Here is a 22,253-nt window from a genome sequence, read left to right as displayed (position 1 = left end):
CCAGAACCCCTTGCTTCATCACATGACTCAGGACTAGATTCACTTATCAACACTCAGCTTCTCCTGACTTCTAAATCACTTACACCTGTTTCTCTGTGTATATAACCAGTATGTTTGCACCTACACTACTGCGAAGCATCGTCACCTTGTTGTGCATACCAAGTGTTTCCTTCATGTCTGTTTACCCATTTACATGTATGACCTGTTTCCTGTTTATGACCTTGCTTTTTGTCTTGCCCACTTTGCTCAGTTACGGATCTGTTTCTGTTTTTTTGACTGTGGTTTTGGGTTGTCCTTCTGGCATTAAAGCTCTTAAGTCAAGCCTCATCTGCGAGCATCTTGTTCTGTCTGCCACCGTTACACACACCAATGCAAACTGCCTAGCATTTTATAAGAAGCAGCACTTTGATGAGGAAAAAAAAAAGTAGTTCCACACTGTTAATTTCTAATATGTACATCGCTACTGATGTTCAGAGTGCAAAATATGTAAGCTTATATATAACAAGGAATTAAAATAGATCAAGCTTAAAATAGCCAAAACCCTTTCCATTAACATATGCATAGATCAGCTCTGATACTTATTCACAAGTCCATGTTTTTTTCTCTTTGAAGAGTTTAACAGAGTTTAACAAACTGTCCATCATTATGCTTTCTGAGCACATGGCTTGGTCTCTTGGGCTCCCCTAGTGACTGGGCACCTGAAAGCTTTTCCCTTTTTCCCTTATGAGATAAGAATATAATTATAAACTTACCTTACTATATTTTTGGAAACTTTGGTAACTGAGATGAAATATTTTATAATGTTGTCAGATGAGTACTCTTCCCAGGGCCTAAGCTACTACAGACAAACAGTCTACCTCAGCACAGGTTTTCTTCTGCGACCAACAGTGGTCTACAGAAGTTGCATTCAATGTAAAATTGGTGTTCACTCAAAATTCCTTTTTGACATTTTTTTGCTTAATGTACTTTTTTGTTGAAGTTTGTATTATTGATAACAGCAAACTACGTTTTCCCTCTTTCAAAGTCTTTCAATGGTATGAATGAAAACTGTTTTTTTGTCCTACATCCTTTAGTTGTATAAGCCAGCATACCGCCTTACTCAGGAAGGAGGATGGAGGTTTGTTTATTTTGCAGAAAAAATAGGTCCTCACAAAAGCAGCAATGTTAAACTGCTCTCCTTGATCTCCTGAACTGTAGTCTATGGCCTCTCTAGATTCACTAGAATCAGAGATGAGAACTTATTTGCATCCAAATAGTTGAATGAAACTTCTTTTCCTATATACATTCTTTGATTTGGCCCAATCTGGCAACCATGTGGATCCACAGGCTAGTCAGCCCTGGTTATATTTAGTGAGACCATAGACTGCAGTTCAAGATCACGGAGAGCAGATAGGAAAGAATGTTTCTTTCAACTATTCAGATCCTTGGACGTAGTCCAGTAGTGCTCTGTTTTAGCTTTAGTTTTGGCTCTGTGCACGGCTGACATAGCCACACCTCCACTGAACCAAATCTGTGGAAAGGAACTCTGGGAGATGTAGGAATAACATGTTAGAATGTCTGAACTAAAATAATTCAATATTTTGAAAATTGTACCTTGTTAATTTTTTTTCTCTGTGTGTTTGTTTGACTGGACTTGACTGACTTTGTTTGACTTTGGTGTCTCTTAATCACTGATGATCAAATGCATTTGCTTGGAAAATACACAGTAGCAGAGTGAGTGATAATTCAGAGTTGGCAGCCAAAGGGCAAATTAGATTAGATATGGGCAAAATGGCCAGAAGATCAACCCTAGACTGAGGCGCAGTTGTAACGGCTTTAAGGCACAAATTTCCCATCCCAGAGGAACCCCTGTGGCTGTTTTTTGGCTCTCCAAGCCCTTTCAGGTGATCCTTTCAGAAAATAAACAGTCCTTATGTCTTCAGATTCCTCTCATGTCTGTTGAAAGACTTTTTCTACATTGGAAAAACCATCTGAATAGAGAATCAGAGAGTGTCTATTACTGTCGAGAATGTGAGGGGAGATCCCAAAACGATGGGTTTGGGATTAGTGCTGGATAACATTGAAAAAATATGGAAAATACATGAACCTGAATATTATGTATGCTGTGTCCCATTTATGGGGCTGCAACCTTTGAAGGTTCCATTTCTCAGCTGCATACATCATAAGCACCGTCCCATTTCAGAAGAATGTGGAGGATCATTGAAATGCGGCTGAGAAATGGCTGAATTCTGAGGATGCACCGTTGTATCCTCCTCAGCCCTGAGTTCCCGTGAGCCTCTGCGTTGCAAGCTACTATGATAAAGGAGCAGAGCCAGTTCAGACAGACAGTTTACCACAAAAATGGCTGTAAAATATGTTATGAATGACCATCCTGCCATTATATAGATGACCTGTTATATTTGAGTATTGATGTGTGACATTGTCAGTACACAGTTTCACTCACATTAATTAAAGTATGTAAGGAAAGGGTTGATTTTTTTTTAGCTTAGACAATGAACAGCGAGGGAGGCAAAGCTGTACCTAATCTTAAAATGGATTTCTTAATTAAAATACAACAGGGAAAGCAGGCTAACGCTACTAGCTAATGCTAAATCTGAACTTGAACTAGTTAAGTCACACAGCTGACTGTGAAGTGCAGGCAGGTGGGAAACTCACTAATGTTGACTCATCTGCTAGTTGATAGTTCAACTTCAGTTGTGATTTGAAGTTATGAGCAGACAGAAATAATTGTAAGGCTTCATGCTAAAATCTCTTCACAGGTGCAAGATGGGCATTTGTTAAATTTCAACTTATTTTTTTAACAAGCTCTCTTTTTATTAACCTTGATGGCTGCCTTCCTCACCTCTTGCTCGCTGTTGAAACTCCCCAAACTCAGCCTCACATCTGATTGGGGGTCAGGAGTGATGTCCCTGCTGCAGTTCTGAATCCTCAGTAGGCCAGATCATTTGGTGCTGTAGAAGCACAGACCGTTGCTGCTAAAGACGCTGTAAAAGATACGCTCTACTTAGCAATTGTCCCTTCAAATGAGACACACTGGTAGCATGTGAACATTGCCAAAGTTTTAAAATGTATCATTCCATATATGGAAACTAAGCTGCAGAAACAGCTTGTGTTCAATGTGCTTTTGTGATCTCACAAAAAACAACACATTTACATATATTAACCTATTCATCCTCTTCATTTTGGTATACAGAACCACACAAAAGTAAATGAACCTCAGAGGTAATAACAGTAAAGCACAAGAAAAATGTAGTATTTGGGCCCTTTGAAACATCACAGTATAATATGCGAAGCAGAATTTTTGCCTTTACTCAGTGTGTGATTTCAAATATAAATGTAGTTTGCTGTTTAGAAAAAGATCCCAAATTTGACGCTGCATTAAGAAAGCACAAATGCAGCCTGTGTGCCTGACATTGTTCTCTAATAACTATAATAGCTCCTGTGTTTCTCAATCAGTTTGACATTTTGCTTTCAGAGTGTATGTTTATTCTTTGAACACCTGGCATTTATCATTTGGAAAAGTTGCTGCAATTAATCTAGCAAATGTGAGTAAGAGCATTTCTTTTGTGTTAAAAGAATATTTTGTTTGGATGATGAGAACAATCGAGCCCCTAAGGCTCAAATTATGCCATTTTTAGAATATTGACATTCTTTCCATTTCAAGATTGTGAAATGCATTACTGCCTCTGATATTTTGGAAAGTGTAGGTCACTGCTTGGAAAATATCTAGCAGACCTCAGTTGCCCCAGGAAAATCAGTGGATTGAGGGATCAGATCAAAATATGTGCAGTAAGCCCAGAAAACTCACCTCCAGCTATGAGTCAGTAGAGGAACTTTCAACATTTAATTGATGGCAGCCTGAGGAGAACAGTAGAGAACAAAATCTCCATTTGCTGTAACTGATAGATTTGTACTTAAGGTCTAGTCTTAGGGGCTCTGAACTAATTTTCCTATGAAGAGCCCAATATGCAATCTAAAGCTCTGAATGTGGTGGGCCGCAGTGAGGGATTTCTGCAGTGGTTGTATAACATTCAGCGAGTGGGTAACATGAAAGGGGTTCACATGAATAATGGTTTTATCATGCCCCTGTACAGTGAGCATGTGCATATATGAACCATTCTACCGAATTAGCTCAAACAATAAAACCCTAAGATATTTACAGGGATTATGTTATGATCTATTTATACCCAAGACAATAAATTGAGAAATTAATAAGTTAAATATGCACAAAATCATCAGTCATAAGGTACTTTTTACCCCTGTATTTTTGTTAATTTTGTGAAAATGGTACAATTTTGTTGTATTTTTATTCTGATTTTCACAATTTTTTTAAAAGTGAAGTTAAAAATTTTGATTTATAAGTTGAATAAAAAAATACTTTTTTTCAAAAAATGCTGTTGTCTATAGGCAGAGCCTTATTTTAGCCACACCCCTGCATTTTAAAAGTGAGACTGCATCCCTGTTCCATATGGCTACATGAGGATTAGTTAGATCCCACTGTTTAGAAAGTAAATATGTCCCAAAATCTGAAAATCAGCATGTAACATTTAAATTGTTGCTACCAAAACACAGATTTTCTGTTATTATTTTCTTCTGTCTTTTAAGGAAACACATTTTGATTTTATGTGTGTACAGCTGTCCAATGCCGCGCTTGCTAGTAATGTTTCGGCTAGCGTTTTTGAGTTCTACTCAAAATTAGCTCAAATTGTCACTACCAAAACAGTCATTTCACAAACATTTGGTAAAGTTTTGGAAGCTTTATTATTGTATATGTAGTGATAAAATGTTCAGTAGTTTTTAGCAAATTAAACATAATTAAGGTAGGGCTTCATTCAAAGCGAAATGACTTTAGTCCAAGTCAGTAAAAGTCCAAAATGGGTTTTCAATTCTGACTTTGAACTGATTTCACAAAATTTTTCTTATACTTTCTTAAAAAAAGATGGTTCTTCAAAGGTTCAGTAGCAAAGGAAATGGATATATGTAGAACCATGAACACTCAAAGAACCCCTTGCATGATTAAAGTGTTCTTTGCATTGTAAAAGGATTCTTCAGATTGATGGAGAATCTGTATATGTTTCTATGTGGAACCTTTTTGAAAAGAGTTCTATACAGCATCAAAAAGGGTTCTTCTGTTGTTATGTCAAGCTTGTAACAATAAAAGAACCCTTTTTGGTGCTGTATAGCACCTTCTTCAAAAAGGTTCCACATAGAAACATATAGATTCTCCATCAATCTGAAGAATCCTTTTAGAACTGAAGAATCAATCTGAAGAATCCTTGTAGAACCATCTAAAGCACATTCTCAATTAATCTGAAAAACTTCAATGTTCATGATGCAATGAACCCTTTAATCATGCAAATGGTTCTTTGAGTGTTGATGGTTCTACATACAACACTTTTCTTTGCTACTGAACCTTTGAAGAACCATCTTTTTTGAGTGTGTAGGGTGGAATCCTGGAATTAACTTTCGCCTATGAAATGAAAATGCCTCTTTTCAGAATTAACCAGGAACCATAGTATAGTAACTATTTAGTGCATGCATTTTTCACTCATGCAATTGTATTTGGCACAGTAAAATTAAGCACTTTTGGGCAATGCTGGCATTCATAGTGTAACATTTACTGCATGGTCAGCACAGCCCTGGACCTGCAGCACCAGGCACAAGATAATTACAACCGCAGTTTACTAATAAATGAAATGAAACCCCCATCAGCCGTTCAGTTTTGTGGGTTTTTATTTTCCATTTGTAAAAAAACGTACACTGCATTTTAGAGTAAAACAATGTTTCTATTATGTGCATAAAAAGAAACAGTACTTGTTTTAAAAAGTAGCACTTTTGTTTATGTGCATTGTGGCTTTTGTAGTATAAAATGGAACTTCAGGTAGAGTTTTCTTCCCATCACAAAAACAAACCCACATGTCAATAGAAACAGAATAGAAAATGCTTAACGTATCTGGCTCTCAAAGGCAAGTAACTTAGTCCGTACATCAACACAGCATAATTGCAATTTATCAAGCCCACCTTACTCATAAGTGTGCACGTCTGGGAAACTTGTGTTCAAACTTAAGAATGACAATAGTAAATATGCTTTATATTGAAATCTTCCTCCTTTCTTCCTAAAGCTTAGGTGATCAGTTGCTTAGTGGCATTGCAAAGCAAATTCTCAGAAACAACATTTTGTTCATACCTTCAATACCGCAACTTTACCTCTCAAGCTACGTCTCTCATAGTGCTGTTGCGAGTAAGCAACTGGGTCCTATTGAAGATTTCATGTGCCTCTGGGTGCAGCATAACTGCATTTGCAGTTCTCCGCAATAATCCAAAATCCATTGCATCGCCAGCAGCTCGTCAGACCTTCATACTTTAAAGAAATTGTGCCAGCTGTGACACGACTATATTGGACTAATTTGCTGGGAAGATGGGAAGAAAACATCTGAACAAAAGTATTGCCCAAGTCTGCCTTTTATAGGCCAATATCACTATTGAAAAAACTGGACTTGTCAGAGATCCTCCCATGGCTCCTTCAAGGATAAGGGGTAAAGGGAAAAAAAAGTGATTTTCCCCAAATAAGAATGCAAATGATAGGGAAAGAAACATAATTTGAGAAATATTACAAATATAACATGAAGAAAATATATGAAGAATATCAGGCTCTAAAATTTCAGGGGGGAAAAGTAAATGACGATTATGTGTCATGATACAACCAATTAGTTATTAGGCCTGGTGATAGTTTAGGCTCCATACATTCACTTTACATTTCATTGCAATGTGGTCACAGTTCATAGTGTTCAAACAACAAACAAGTGTTGAGGACATTTTTATACTGGGAAGAATCATTATTATGGCTGCGAAATTTACACTGGCCATTTGTTTAGGCGAGCCAAAACAAATTGTCAAGTTTACAATTTTCAAGCTAATTTTTTTTAGTTTTTCCCTCATTATAGACTGACAAATTCAATTAATATATTGAACATGCTATAACTGAAGAGATATGTTGCCCAGCAATCAGTAGAAACTAATATGAAAAAGAAAGTTAACTCTGAAATATCTGGAATGTTGCATTATGAAACAGTTTTCAATATCTTCCATTAGAGCAGTGGTTCCCAACAATGATACCACAGTTCCACTGTACATTTAAATGTTTTCCCTTTTCTAACATGCTTGATATAACTAATCAGGTAATGTACAAGTTGTTCTTTTGTGTTTAAGTGGGTGCATAAGAACATGGAAAACACAAAAATATGGAAGTTAGGGGATCTCAAGGACCAAAGTTGAAATCCACTGCTTTAGAATATAAGATATTCACAGTTTTTATGGTAGTTCATACTAATTGACTGCACTGGTTTCAGATTTGATGCTTGTTTGTTGCTGATCATTGGTTGCTCTGTGAGCTAAAGTGATGGTAGACCATCACTGGTGAGCTCTGTAGCAGTAGGCACCATAGAGCTTGTGTTTCTTGTCAGGAAATCCAATGAAGCGGACGGCGGCTTCCGTCGGGCTGCACTTCATTCTGGGCCTGGAGATGGGGTAGCGAACACTGCCATCTGACAGCCAGCCAGCATCGCAGCGGTCATAACCATGCAGCTTCCAGGCAGCGAACATGTGCCCAACCTTGGCGAGCTCAGCTCCATCGTCCTGGCAGGCCTGCACAGCCTCGGTGTAGGTCAGCTTCTGGTCCACAAAGAAGACTTGACCTGGCAACCAAAAGTGGTGGAGAATGTTAATCCCCTGATCCTACACTCTTAAAAAAGGTGCCAGAAAGGGTTCTTTATTCAATGCCATAGAAGAACCATTTTTGGTTCCCTTCAATGGATGATGCTTTGGAGGACCATTTTTGCAAAGGAGCTGTGTGAGTGTGAAGAGCCTTTTTAAGGTTTATAGAACCAGAACACAATTTAAAGGTTCTAGGAAGAACTCTTAAATTAATAAAGAACCTTTCTGCAAACCTTTCAAAGTTTCTTCACACTCATTCATTTCTTTTCCAAATGTAGTTCTTTGAGCAATGCCATTAAGTCTGTTTTTTAATTGTGGTTCTTTAGGGAACCAAAAGTGGTTCTTCTATGGCATTGCTCAAAGAACTCTTTGTCATACCTCTATTTTTAAGAGTGTAGGCTTTTTATTTGATTATTAATGTCAAAACCTATTATTCAGTAATTACTATAAATTATTAGGTAATTACTATGTCACTAATATGTAAGTTATGTAGTAATAACTGTAGTTTCTCTTATTACCTGGCTAGGCAGCAAATAAAATAAAGAGTATATTGTTTAAAGGTATTTGTTATGGTAATATTCCTTATTCAACATTTATTTTGTGCAAATCTAGTTGCCATATAGCTGCTATTTGTATTCCTTATCCTTACTTATGTACATGTATCCATACAACTGAGCTGTGTGTATTGCTTTCCATGCTTGTTTAAGTGCAAAATGTATATGCAAACTGTGTTAAAAGCATGAACACCAAAATAAATATATAATAAATGCTACCATTTGTGTCACATAAATATGATTCTAATGAACTGCACATAATTTAGCTAGTAATTTGGAAGGATTAACATAATAATAATAGACTAGTCAAGAACTTCATTCACCATCGTATCCACCAGTGAAGCAGAAGACATCAAAGTGGCTGTTGGCCTTGTCCCGCTGACCATAGCTCCTCAGTCCAGCACCGGCCCTCGTTCCTCCACAGGGCTCTCTGGGTTTGGTGATGGGGTACTGCACGGTTCCGTCACTCAGCCAGCCAGCATTGCACCAGTCCAGCCCACCTTTCCAGGCTTGGTAGAGCTGGTCGAAGGAAGCCACCACAGCGTTCTGTTCTAGGCAAGCCGTCTCAGCATCATGGAAGTTCAGGTTGTAACGACCCAGACGAGGGGAGTATGGGAAAACAACCCCTGTGAAAGAGAGTGATGCTTCCCCTAAGGAAAAGTTCAACTTGATGATATTAGAACATTTCAGCAAAGGCATAGCACTTCATCACAATAAAAGACACAAGTCCACTTACAGTAGTGAGTCTCTTATTGTGACACCTTTGCTTTGAAGTAATGTATAACTTTAATTAACTAATAGACCTCATATGTTACCTTAGGTTACCTCAGGAGTTGCAGCAGTATTGATGAGTTCAGTGAATACAAGAGAACACAAGATGAGGAAAAGCCATAGACTTGCATAACTGTGTGCCACTGTATTAGCACTGCTGAACACGGAATAGGCTGAAGTATCAATTACGTCTGTGCTCTCCTTGCAATCCTTGGGCATGTATATCAAACATCAGTGAACAAAGAAACAAAAGAGATCTGGCTTTGATTCAATTGTGGAAAAATGACTTGCAGGAGACTGAAGCCTTTGATTGTTCTGTTCTGTGTTTCAAAGCTAACCATGTCCATTTGTGGCAGCCTGTTTTCATTATGGCTAGGCACCATGCTCGTTTGAGTCAATCCCCCTTGTTACTCTCGTGCCATGTGTGCCAGGGCGGTCTTGGCCAAAGGCAAGAAAAAAATAAATGGACTGCTGCTCATAGTAAACTAATTTGTATTCAAGATAAACAATACTAATATTAAAAGAACAGCAATCTGTCTTTGTCTTTGTCTTTAGCTGACTTAAAGAAAGCTAAAATTTTGAGTGTTTAGTTTGTTTACTTGCTGGGGGGGATAAAAAATGAACAACATTTGGAATATATACACGAGAGTTTCAATAAACAGACAAATTCATTGAGCTGCTTGTAAAACCCACATTTCTATACTAACCCAAGACAATGCTTTCAATTTTGCTAAATTTAATTACCTTGCATTCGAATCTCCACTTCAACAATGTTTTCGTCCATGCCTCTAATGATCTCACACCTGTACATGCCAAAGTCTTCCAGCTGCAGATTGTTAATAATCAGGGTGGCATCGTTTTCGTCAGCCTCCTGGAGGTGGGCATGGTTTTGGAAGCGTCCATATTTCACCTTATGGAAGCCCATAGAGACCAGCACGTCGACTTCATTGAAAGCATCTTCAAGCTTGATCCACTTGATTCTGGTCCCCGTTCCACCAAAAGAGAAGCCGGTGTTATGTGTCAGCCGGCAAGGCAGGGTGACATTGTCTCCAGGGTTGGCAAAGATTTTGTGCCGACTTTCTGAAAACAGAAAATAATATATGGAGATATAGAGATTAGCTCTCAGTGTTTAGTCAAATAATCTAAAAATGGCTGATAAGTGACCCCTCAGCAAATAACAGTAGAAATTAATCTGTAAAAAATCATGCCTAATTACCACTAATTGATCATAACTGTTCTGTAATTACATGTAATTACATTATTGTGAATATGTAATTGTATTTATTAATTTTAAGTTTGTCAAGTTGGTAATGTTCTTGTATGCCATGGTAATATATTGCAATGATTGATGTCTGAAGGTTGAGAAGAAGCCCTAGATTTTCATAACTGTGGCAGTCTAACTGGAAAAGAACACATTACCCATGACTTCCATTTGAGGACATAATTAAAATAGATTTCGAAGGAATGGAATTGTCTACTTGAAATGACTTCTAACCCCAGTCCAACTTTTCAAACAGTACATTTTTGTCATGAAGCAAACTGCTGGTGGAAACCTGCTGTGTCTGTTTGAGGTTCAGGGCTATAATTATCTGGGTCAGCTCCTGCAGAGGTTCTCTAATCTGGAGTACCTTTGAGGAAAACCCAGAGAGCCCCTCCATTCTCACGGTTCCTCAGTTGGAACCTTTAACATATCATGAAAGCCCAAGGAGGCCAAGGCTCTCCTTGTCAATGGTTCTCTATCATCAAAGCATCTCCCCCCCTGACGTGATTAGATTTATTTTTGGGCACCAGCCAGCATCCTCCTTCCTTCAGTGGGTCAAACTGTCTGCAGCTGCTTACAGCCAAATCAGCCACAGTGAGAAGCACTGTCAAATGCAAGATTAGGCCTTAATGGAGATTAAACATTTATCTTTCGTCTACCCCATCTGATTTGTGGAAAACATGAGCTTGGCAGTGCGCCAGCCAAAGACTCAAAGACTCCTATTCTACTCATGCTATAGCTGCCAGACTATGTCTATTTAACAGAGATGGAGCTCTCTACTTACTTTTTCCCAAAGTGTCTTTGACCACCAAAGAACATTTAAACATTTCAGCATGTGTGTCTATTTTAAAGGCATAAAACAATTTCCAAACAAGTTCCAAACCATTTACATAATAATCAAATGCTTCTCTGGACTCCAAAGTTAATGGAAGATTTGACTACAAACTTAGCAAAACAGGTTTTATATAGCACCATAACAAGGTTCTATGAACCCTTTGTGGTGATGTACATAACTCTTTTAAAAGTTTTAAAAGTTTCTTTAAAGCCTTTCTTAGATTTGCCATAGTTGTATGTACTGGTAGTGTAGTGGTAGGTGAGGTAATCCAGCAACCGCAAGGTCATTGGCTCAAATTCCTGGACTATGCTCTTGGGCAAGGCACTTAACACCCCACTGCCCCATGTGGTATTGCTCTGCTGGCAATGCCTATTGCTGATATTGCAATTATAAATATCTAAGTCCTTAAGTTTTTTAGTGTCCCAAAATTTGTATAGTTTGAAAGTATCACAAACTATGCCTTTGCAATTTTAAACAATGAAAACAAAATAACTAATGTGATAATAATTTTGGGACATTAATAAACAACATTTACTACAGTCTACTTTTAATTTATCCTCAATTTGCAATCTCTTAGAATCCTAGTATCATTTTAACTGCTGGATTGAGCATCTGTTAAGAATCTCCTTAATCCTTCTGCACTCTCAGGAGTTTTCCTGTAGGCTTCTGGAGCCACGGCAAAACCATAACTTGTGAAATGTTCCACTACCAAAATCTTTCCCACATGTGCTGCAGCGGATACCAGGATCACTACCAGTCTTTCTGCCTTCCGCCCCAGACTATCTCTCCTTACCTCAGCCTTTTCCTTCCTCTCTGCCTCAAGACACTCCATTAACCCATGCCCTTCTTCTTTATCTTCATGATGTTCATTCTGCACGTGGAAAATGCATTTGCCACGCATTTAACATCCATCGATCTCTTATGCAGCCTGGTATGGGTGCTAAGCATGTCAGGCACTAAGCAAGTAATGAGAAATCACAGTTCGGTAATTAAAACAATGAGGCGATGACAAAAGGCAAAAGAGCTTCTCTGCTCACTGAATTTGGGGATTAGATCCCATTGTATCACTCGCATGTGAATTACAGTTTCCCTCTTTGCTTAATAAACTAGAACTAAGTGGACAGTGAGCCAATGCTGAGGCGGAGGCAACTGACATAATGGCTCATCAAACGGCAGCTGTCCAGATGTGACAACATCGGTAATTTATGACCCAGAGATTGCGATCTGGGCTCCACACACATGAGCCTTGGAGACAGAGCTTACTCTTGTCTGGGAGAATGGAAACACTGAGAGGGTCCAGACATTTTTAAAGTGCCCACTGTGGTTTACTGAGCCAGTGGTGATTTGGAGAGAATAGATTACAAAAGACAAAGAGCCATATCTCTTCATGAGTAAGATAAAAAAGTTGGGCATAAGTCTAGAGGCTTCATATTGTCTAGAATAAGGAACCTTTGCAAATATTCAGCTTGTCTCGTGTTGATATTAAAGGAAAAAGGCAGTATTCCTTCAACAGCAAGCTAGAAGATTTAAAAAAGGCATAAGGGTTGAGTAAATCTATTCAGAGTCTTAATATTGTTTGGAAAAATGGAACCATTACTGAGCTTGTTTTGAAATGATATTGAAGGAAAAAGACAATTTCTCTTCAAAAGCAAGCAAAAAGATCAAAAATCTATGCATAAGGGTTTAGAAGTACATTTAGAGACTAGGTATGGTCTAGAAAAAGAAGGAACTTTTTACATTTCTGGCTTGTCTTAAATTGATATTTAAGGATAAAAGCCATATCAGTTCAAGAGCAAACTAGAAGATCAAAGATAGGCATAAGGGTTGAATAGGTCTATTTAGAGGGTAATTATTGCCTGGAAAGATAAGGAACTTTTGTTATTATCAACGTTTTTAAAAAACTAATATTGAACAAAAAGGGCAGTCTCTTCAAGAGCAAGAAAGAAGATTAAAAAGCTAGTCATAAAGGTTGATAAAATCTATTTACAGGCTAAATATGGTTTTGAAAAAAATGGAACCATCCCAAACTTCAATGTAATTGAAGGAAAAATGCAATCTCTCTTTAAGAGCAAGCAAGAAAGAATATCAAAAAGTTAGGCGTAAGTTTTCGAAAAGTCTATTTAAAAGTTAAATATTATCAGGAAAAGAAGAAACACCTTGACTTGATATTGAACCTGATATTAAAGCAAATAGACCATTTAAAGCAATATAGCTATAAAGTCTAAAATTGGACCTTATACTCTTAAAAATGATGGTTCTTCGAGGGTTCTTTAGTAAAGACAATGGTTCTTTATAGAACTATGAACACTCATAAAACCCTTTGGTTTAATTGAATTAAATGATTAATGGGTGCTATATGGAGCCCTTTTCAAAAAGGTTCTATATAGAACCATATAAAACACATTCTCCATCAATCTGAAGAACGCATTTACGATGCAAAGAACGCTTTAATCATGCAAAGGGTTCTTTAAGTGTTCATGTTCTATATAGAACCATTTTCTTTGAAAAAGAACCCTTGAGGAACCTTCTTTTTTTTACATGTGTATGGTTAAAAAGGTATCTTTAGAGGCCAAATATTGCCTAGAAAAGAAGGAACCTTTCTGCAAATACCCAGCTTGTCTTCAACTGATATCGAAGGATAACAGGCCTAGATATAAGGGTTGTCTTAGACTTATCTTTAAGTCTATCTTTAAAAATATCCAGCTTGTCTTAAGCGAATGAACAGAAGTCAGTCTCTATAAGAGCTCAAACATAGCCAGGAATAAGTCTATTTAGAGGCTGAATATTGTCTGGGGAAAGACTGAACTGTGCTAAACATGGTTTACATTGCAGTTTGTCTTGCTGTTGACATTTTACATTATGCTAGTCATTTCCAAGCTCTTTGTTCTGGTCTGCCTACAAGTAAGCACAGTAGGTCTTTGGTTACTTTTTTCTTCCAATAAATGTGCTTTGCATTACAGAGCCGGCTGCCCCCCACCCCCGCCCCATGTCTGACTCCCTACAAAATATATATCCCATTCGGCAGCCCTTGACTACGGTCCAGAAACAGTGGGAGCGAGAAGTGTGTCCTGCCTTGCTCTCCTCCCTCAGCAACAAAAGAGTCGAGAAAAATGCCCAGTGCTCATAAAAGTCAGAAGCATGCGTACTTAACTGCTTGGCACGGTGCATGGAGCATTTTTTTAACCTTGCTCAGAGCTCTTCCACATCATAGAGTAGCTTATTTGTACAAGGGTCTTAGTTAAGCTCAGGGTCAAAAAATAATTTTCAACATTTTAACAGTTATCTGAAGATTGATAGATTTTTTTTTCCGAAACATTTTGTGATGATAATGGGAAAAAGATCAGAATGAAAATTACTATCCCAACCGGTATGGATAGCAATTAAAAGTACAGGAGCAGCCAAAACCCGCTGCCATTTTACGAGGCAAAGGACATCACTGTCACACAGTAAAAGCAACATTACACAACTGAGAGATCAGGACCAGCTGCCTCTTCGAGTGAGGAAGGGGTCGGGAGGGGGGAGGGGTTGCTGTAAATTTATGGTAACGCAATGATTTGGTGTGCTAAATCATTTCACTCCAGTCCTCAGCTTTCTTACATCTGCTATACTGGCAGACTAACAGGCTTTGGACACATTCAGGAAACAGTTAGTAAGCCCCCTAAATCCTTTACATTCTAATTACGCAGTTCTGAGTCTATAGGGACGGGCTGGTTTTGGGTCGCCCAGCTGTGTCTGCTCATGTGACATTTCAGAAAATGGTTTGTATTTCTATTACAGGCACCATCTCGCACATCCTGAGCATCTTTGCTGAGCAAGCAGGAGAACATGCTTATCCACACATCTGGGTGCCACGCCCTCTTTCATAACATTCACATGTAAGCTGCATGAACTCCCAGTGTTATAGATCATCCGCAAATGTGAGCACAGTGGAGGACGTTTATTTATTTTTGCTTTTTTTATTTCTTTTTCTCTGTCTTACATAGACAAATTACTACTATAGTAAATCTTATTTTGACCTTTTAAAACCCACCCTGGTCACAGCTGATCTCTTCCTATAATATTTTGAATTCTTATCCTAAATCCCAGTTCTTACTTTGAGCTGAAGCCTAAACCCAACTAATACCATCACATATTGCCTAATCATAACCTTCAGTACATGAAACACATAAGCTTTTCTTGACAACTGACATAAGCCTACATAAACATTCATAAAGGCTTATTTCAACAAGTGTCAGTTGTTATAAATACTTTTGTCAACATTGATGGCATGAGTTAACTATTGGAATAAGTCTTTATAAATGTCTATATTGATTGAAGTCAGTTGTCATGAAAGACTTATGTAGCCTTCTTTTAGCCTGGTATATGTTGCCCTTGTGTTACAAATGAAGCTATAATTATATTTTGAAAAATCCAATCTTTAAAAAACATGCATTTCCATTGTTCCATTTTTCTACATCATTTGGACATGGTGGCTGTCCTGTACATTGTATGAACATTCCATAATGAATGGACCAATAGAAATGCTCCAAAATCACTTGGAATAAAACCTTATTACAACAACTTACATTAAAAATGATGCCTTCTCCTGTAAAGTTACTACATTGGAGATATGTGTTTTTCTTTGGACAGCTGCAAAAAGGTACAGCTTCATTTGTTGTACTTATGATTGATGACCAAAGAATGTCCACATTTGTTGTAAAAGTTCTGTTTTTCAACTCTAGTGGTGTAGCAATGCAGGAAGCAGATGATGGAGGTACAACTGGAAAGTTGCTCCTCTGAGGTCCCTACAAGAGCCCCAACCTCCCCCTCCCCTTAGAGAGAGCAAAGGTGCCTATGACCCTATATTTTTTGCACCGAGAGCTCCCACTGCACTCTAATTTGTACACAATTCTTCTACTAGAGACTATTATGACTATATCAATTGAAATGTGAGGATGCTTATATTTGAGAACGCACTGACATAAACTTGAACTTAATATTTTTGTGGACGAAGGATTGTAAAGGTGTATGTTAGCATCCAATGGAGCAATGATTCTCCTTACAGGATCAGATATGGCACTCTAACCTCCTTAAAGTATTTTAAGATGACCAGCAAAATGTCCTAATTTATTGATTTATTGCAGTTGTGTTTATTTTGCTATGTTAGTTGAGGAAACACATGCACTCCTGCTGAGCCATGGCAGTCTAATGGCTGTATGATGCCTTGCCTCCCTCATGAATCTGTCCTGTTTTGAGCAGCCCCTAAAGAAATAAACGCACAATAGCCCTACCCCCTCTCCTCCCAAAGCCACCACCCAGGCCCATCCAGCCTGCTAGCTTAACAGACCATTACCTCAGAAGGAAAGGGAGGGGCACTTGGCCAGAGTTCAGCAAGGGGCTCTGTATGCTGGAGCTGTTAATCTTGCTCTCGGAGCCTGTCACATTCACACAAAGTGGCGCTGGTGGAGTGAAAGGATCTGGCGATGCCCATTCACATAAATTGAGGTCTGCTGTAAGGTGCCCCAGAATGCTAAGCGTTTACTCAGAAGGATTGTATCACGCCTACAACAGAGCCACTTTACGCACAGTTGAAAGGATGCCTTACCTCCACAGCTGGCTGCCAAATATTACAAGACACTGTTTAAATTACAACACGTCTCGTACAAGTTTTAGTGCTGACTGAGCACGTTATGTTACCCTGATGTTAAAGATGTGGTATAAAATAGCTATGGAGTTTTATGTAATGTTTTAGATACAAGTCATAGTATATTACATGCAAAAAATATGTAATGAACATATATTCCAATACATTTTGGTCACATTTTGGAATATATTGATGATGTATTCCATTTTCTATGGCAGAAAAGAGTAAAAAATTAAGATAAATGTCACACTTGCAAACAGGAACTGTTATCTTTTACATTTTACATATTCAACATATATTCCAATAGATTTTTGTCACATTTTGGAATTTATTGACAATATATTTTATTTTTATGGCTAAAATCAAGATAAGGCTCACACTTGCAAAAAAACACTGTTATCTTTACATTTTGTATATGGAACATTATATTAATATATATTAATATAAAAATAATATTCCAATAGATTCTAGTCACATTGTAGAACATATTAACAGTGTATTGGTAATATTGATAATATTTCATTTTCATATGGATGAAAACAGTATAACTGAAAAATCAAGATTCACAGTTGCAAACAGAGAATGATATGTTTTACGTTTTATGTATTGAACATATATTCCAATAAATTATAGCCACATTTTGGCATATAGTAATAACATATTGACAATATAATCCATGTTTGACTAAAAAGAGCACTGAATTGAAAAATCAAGACAAGATTTACACTTGCAAACACTTACATTTTACATTTTACATTTATTTTTAATTCACACTTCATTCATTCTAGTCAGGAGCTTAGAGCATCCTGCTGAATTTGTAAGGAGCCCAATAAATTCTCCCTGTAAAGAGTTACCAGTGCTACTTTTAGCCACAAGCAATTTTCCTCTGTTTGAGTGCACTACAGTACAATCACACACCCCCTTACACATATACAAACAAACACAGGGTTCGCTCGTTCATTCACACTCAAAAACATCTGAGATTTGCCTTACCTGCTGTGTATGCATTGTTGGCAAAGGTCAGACAGAACAACACAAAGGAAAGTAGACTGATCATCTTCTTGTCTTTTTCCCTTTGTCTAAGGGCCTCTTCACTAGAAAAGCAAAAAAAAAGAAAGAGGGGAGAACTGGCTCAAACACAGGTCAACACTAACACTGGATGATGCACACAAAACTGTTCTGCTTTTCCCCTTTTTGTGGTGGAGAGGTGCAGGCAGCTGACGGTGGAGGTGCCACTGGAAAGTTTGGGCTCCTCAGAGGTCCCCACAAGAGCCTTTTATTGAAGCCCCGGCCAGCTAAGACCACTCCCCCTCCCCTTAGAGAGAATGAAGGCGCCCATCACCCTATACTTTTTGCACCGAGAGCTCCCATTGCACTCTAATTTAGGCCAGGTTCTTGCCTTCTGTGCTCTCTGTGGTTGTTCTTTGAGCTTCCACAGGATCTATAGGTAAACATGTATCACAGTGTTGATATGCAAAGCTAATTATAGGGATTCATATCTATATATTGCATAATGTAGGAATAATGTATGTTACGTATGTTTCAAAGTTAGCCAACTGAATTAAGAAGAGCGTGACCACTAAGTGGAATTTTTACCAACTTTTATGACTTGGACAGCAAACTCGCTATAAAACCCAGGGAGAGACTACTACATCATTTGAAATGTGGGGATGATAATAATATGAGAACGTGCTGACAGAACCTGGAACTTAGTAATTAAATTGGCTAGATCTTACAGCACGGTATTAGCACCCAATGGAGCAATGGTGCACTTAATGCATCAAAAGGTTACATATAGTAGTCTCACCTGCACAAACTACATCCATAGTCATGTAGTGGAAAATGTAATATAACCCAGATTTGGACATGAGGATTGATTTTTTTCATTTGCTTCATCCAACAGAGCAATGGCGCTACATGTTAACGCCTTCCAGGCAACTGCTGTGCATGTCTGTAGATTTACAGCCAGCCAGGCCATCCTGTAATCCCCATGTTCTCTTGACTAAACATCTCCTTTACACGCCTCCCACCTCCAAAAAAATCTGATGGGGGAGGAACATGGAAGAGATAGTGACCACTTGACCACATAGCAAAACCCCATCCACGCCCTAATATAGGACTATGCATTGCTCTTGTTCAGATAAGGAGGACATGCAGAGGCGTTGGTGCCAGGAAGTGTGTGGTCCCTTAGGGATGTTTTTTCAGCCATCTGCCTGCACATTGACTGGCAAGAGAACAGGGAAGGATGCCTGCGCTCCACAGATGGTCTGCTAAGTCTCTTGTACAGTTAGTCCAGCTGTGGATGTTCGTAGGTTTTAAGGCAGAAAAACCCAAATTGCACTGAAAGCTGCAGACCCATAGGCCCCAATGTATACACTCAAGCCCTACGAAGTCATAGCCCCCACACCCAAAAGTAAGTGCACTAAGGTTTATGGTGGTTACATAATCTTTCCCTGCGATGGTGGCACTGACTCACTCATATGACTAATGATGAAGGGCCTATGGTTTGGAGCAGGAGTAGAAGGCATGATTCACTCACTTTGAGCTTTAACTGTGTTGCTATTACGTATTTAGTGTTAATGATATGCTCATAACATGCTTAATGTATTACACCAGTAACAGAAGTTGGTCTCTAAAGCGCAACACTACAAACTCAGTGCACCAAGACCACCTTCGGCAAGCTGCAGTAATCACCCTTTTTGTTTGCTCATGAGCTGTAAATCAGTGCAAGAAAATTAAGTGCTCTTAACTGTGGTCGCAAGAAGAACAAAGCGGAGTCTGAGATATTAGCTCACAGGTCTTTTTTCCAATTGCTTGATTTCCCAAGGAACACTTGAATGGCATGATGGCAAGATAGTGTGCAAAATGCTACTTACAACACAGCAGAGCTCTTGTTGGCCCTGGAGCCGAACAAAGCACAATGGACAAAAAAATTACCCATACGATAACACAAAAAATGTCGTCTATGGCCCTTATCTATTGAAATAGGTCAGTAGGCTTTAAAGCCAAATATCATTTCAAGCCAAAATAAGGGCAGAAAACTGAGTATAGCACTAGATATTGCAACTATCTACCAGCTAAACACTTACTACAGTAAGAGTATCTGTTGCACATTCAGCAGATTTCATCAGGAGAGGATATCTTGAGCTTTTTGCTTAATTTAACATTTAGGTCTGGGATCTGTTAACCACATAAGGGCACAAGCCCATGTCTCTCTTATCAGAAACATGTTTCCTTTAAGGCTCTTAAGTGGCTGTCTCATTTGTCCTTGCCATTCACGTTAAAGAAATTGTAAGCACTGTTAATGTTGTACAAGAACAATCAAATCAGATGAAGGACCAAATTTCATTTTTGGGCTTTTATAAGAATCTATACATCTGATCTATGCTATCATGTTGAAATTGAAAAATGATTTGGCATAATGATATCTAGCCATCTGTTCCATTTATACCAAATACTTTCTTAGCTAACCTTTAGAGAGAGAGGATAAAAGCCCATCTCTTGCTTTCAAATCCTAAAGTTGGCCTCTTGCTACTGCTATAGAAGCATTAGCCTGGCATGGCAAAATTGGCCTCACAAATCCATTTGTTTAGATTAAGAATGGCAGCAGCACCCTCCCCCCATTTGATATGCAGCCCAGTGCCCAGTTAGTGGGAACACTCCCAAAGCAAACAAAGTGTGAGCCTCAAATGAGGGTGAGGTGCCACCATGAAAAGTCATCAGTTATAGGCCCTCCTTCACACTTACAATTCGTTATGTGAGCAGAGTCATTAGCATGAGTCATTTTATGGGTGGGTCGCATGAACATATGCTTACAGAAGAGTGCCTTATGACTCAGCCCCTCAAGGGAGCAAGGTAACATCTAATAAACATATACATGGAGAAGGAAGTGCAGTACCTATGGATGTGTATGGAAAGTCTGGAAGTCAAAGCGTTTCCACCCAGGACCCTTCCCTACAATTCGGCTGTGTCAGAGCCAAGTGTCTGGAGGCTATGAGCACATTAACAGCTGGCCAGCAGTTTCCTTCTAGCACAAGTGCTGCTCTTCCTCCTCTTGGCAGAGAAGTACTGGCCCATCAACCAGTGTTCCCCGGGCCCTTTCCACCAAAGCTTTAGGAGCAAGGCCGTCCAGCTAAAAGCATCACACAACTGGGCTAGAGGTTCAAACTTTTTTGCATGCTGTCATCGCTGGTTACAAATATATAGAGTGGGCTAAAAAGGACATTAGGGTCTTAGGCGTGTTTATTTTAGGGGCTCGACCCAACAATGGTATAATAAGTTAGAAGGCCTACTTCTTGTCATAATATGTTCCATCAACAACAGCCAGCAGTTTGATGAGGAAAGTGAGACTTGTAAAACTAGAATTATAGTCATGACATACTGAAGACATAATGGCATACATCAAGCTTGAAACAGCTAATATGAATGCAGATTTGGTTAGTAATCCTCATGCGTCTGTGGCAAATATCACTGAGGTCTGGAAGTCGAGGCTTTCATCATCCAGTTTTGTCGTCTGACTTCAAAAGACGTCACAACCCAAAGACTGATCACTAGCTATTACGAGTTATCTCAGAGGTCCATTGTTTCAGAGGATAAAGCTTGCTGTGTTGCAGAAGGCCTTGAGAATATGTTGACTTATTATGTGTGTGGAACTGAAGCCACGATCTAAAGCCAGCCTGTCATAATCTAAGACTTGCTGGCTAAAAAATGACAGAGGGAGTATCTCACTTTTTGGTCAATGTGGTTTCAGTTTTTCCCCATATGAAGCTGATTAGCAGTACCAGGTTTTTCCCTTTCACATTGTACGCAGCTGTTATTCAACGTGGCATCCGTGGACAATGCTTGGCACCTATGGCAGTGGGCTTTCAGTGCCAGTTCCATGTCTCTCTTTGTTAGTCCAAAAAGCAATAATTGGCAGGAAGGCTGAGACTGACGTAGGTTGAAGAATGGCAAAGCCTAATGGAAGTGTACAGCTACAAATCTACTCTTGCCTTTGGGGAAGCATGTCTGTCTGTATTTTACTACCATGCCAGCACCCCCTCTGGCCAGAGAACAAAGAGAAAGATGTGCACAAGTTGAACTTCCTCCAGATTAGGTTCTGTTGCTGTCGCTCACCAATTACACTTTTCCTGGGTGGTGAATAGTACAACTCCAGTACTGTGCAGAAGTCTTGGGCCACCTGAGATTATTAGATTTAAAGCTATTATATCTGGGCAGTTGGCATTTACCTGTTAAAAATACTCACATTAGAATAAGTACAATAATACAATGAACTGTGTTTTTATGTCTGTCAGTATATTATTTCCAGATTACTCTTTGAAGGAACCTGAATTGGTTCATGGTTCATTAAATGTGTCATTAAATGTAATAAATAGGTTGGGAATGCAATGGCTGGTGTGCATTGAACAGAAGAAAAAATTAAAGTAAAATTTCACATCTGGATTATAGCTTGGTTTGCACTTACACTAATGGAGGTTAACATTCTAACTGATATGG

The 22,253-nt window shown here is 38.7% G+C and overlaps 1 protein-coding gene across 2 annotated transcripts; it reads right to left on the bottom strand.

Annotated features, from left to right (window-relative positions):
* Positions 1-5,715: 5,715 nt before the first annotated feature.
* Positions 5,716-18,029, bottom strand: hapln1a (hyaluronan and proteoglycan link protein 1a). 2 transcript variants are annotated; one of them, XM_036598802.1, is made up of 4 exons: positions 17,751-18,028; positions 9,783-10,118; positions 8,591-8,917; positions 5,716-7,694 (listed from the first exon to the last, which is right to left on the bottom strand). In XM_036598802.1, the coding sequence occupies exons 1-4, from the start codon at positions 17,812-17,814 to the stop codon at positions 7,411-7,413; spliced, it is 1,011 nt and encodes a 336-aa protein (XP_036454695.1). In that variant the 5' UTR covers positions 17,815-18,028; the 3' UTR covers positions 5,716-7,410. The 2 variants fall into 2 exon arrangements, with proteins under 2 accessions (XP_036454695.1, XP_036454697.1); XM_036598804.1 differs by having other exon boundaries at positions 7,338-7,694; positions 8,591-8,893; positions 17,751-18,029.
* Positions 18,030-22,253: the final 4,224 nt, after the last annotated feature.

The sequence above is a fragment of the Colossoma macropomum genome, unplaced genomic scaffold (assembly GCF_904425465.1).
Source record: "Colossoma macropomum unplaced genomic scaffold, Colossoma_macropomum, whole genome shotgun sequence".
NCBI lineage: Eukaryota > Metazoa > Chordata > Actinopteri > Characiformes > Serrasalmidae > Colossoma > Colossoma macropomum.
Note: the sequence above shows the minus strand (reverse complement) of the source record. Positions and strands in the feature narration are given on the sequence as shown.

Coding starts and splice junctions, on each gene's coding strand:
- hapln1a (XM_036598802.1), bottom strand. CDS start 17,814: ATGATCAGTCTACTTTCCTTTGTGTTGTTCTGTCTGACCTTTGCCAAC. Junction 10,119..17,750: donor CAACAATGCATACACAGCAG/GTAAGGCAAATC, acceptor TTCTGTTTTCAG/AAAGTCGGCACAAAATCTTT. Junction 8,918..9,782: donor AGTGGAGATTCGAATGCAAG/GTAATTAAATTT, acceptor ACTTTTCCTTAG/GGGAAGCATCACTCTCTTTC.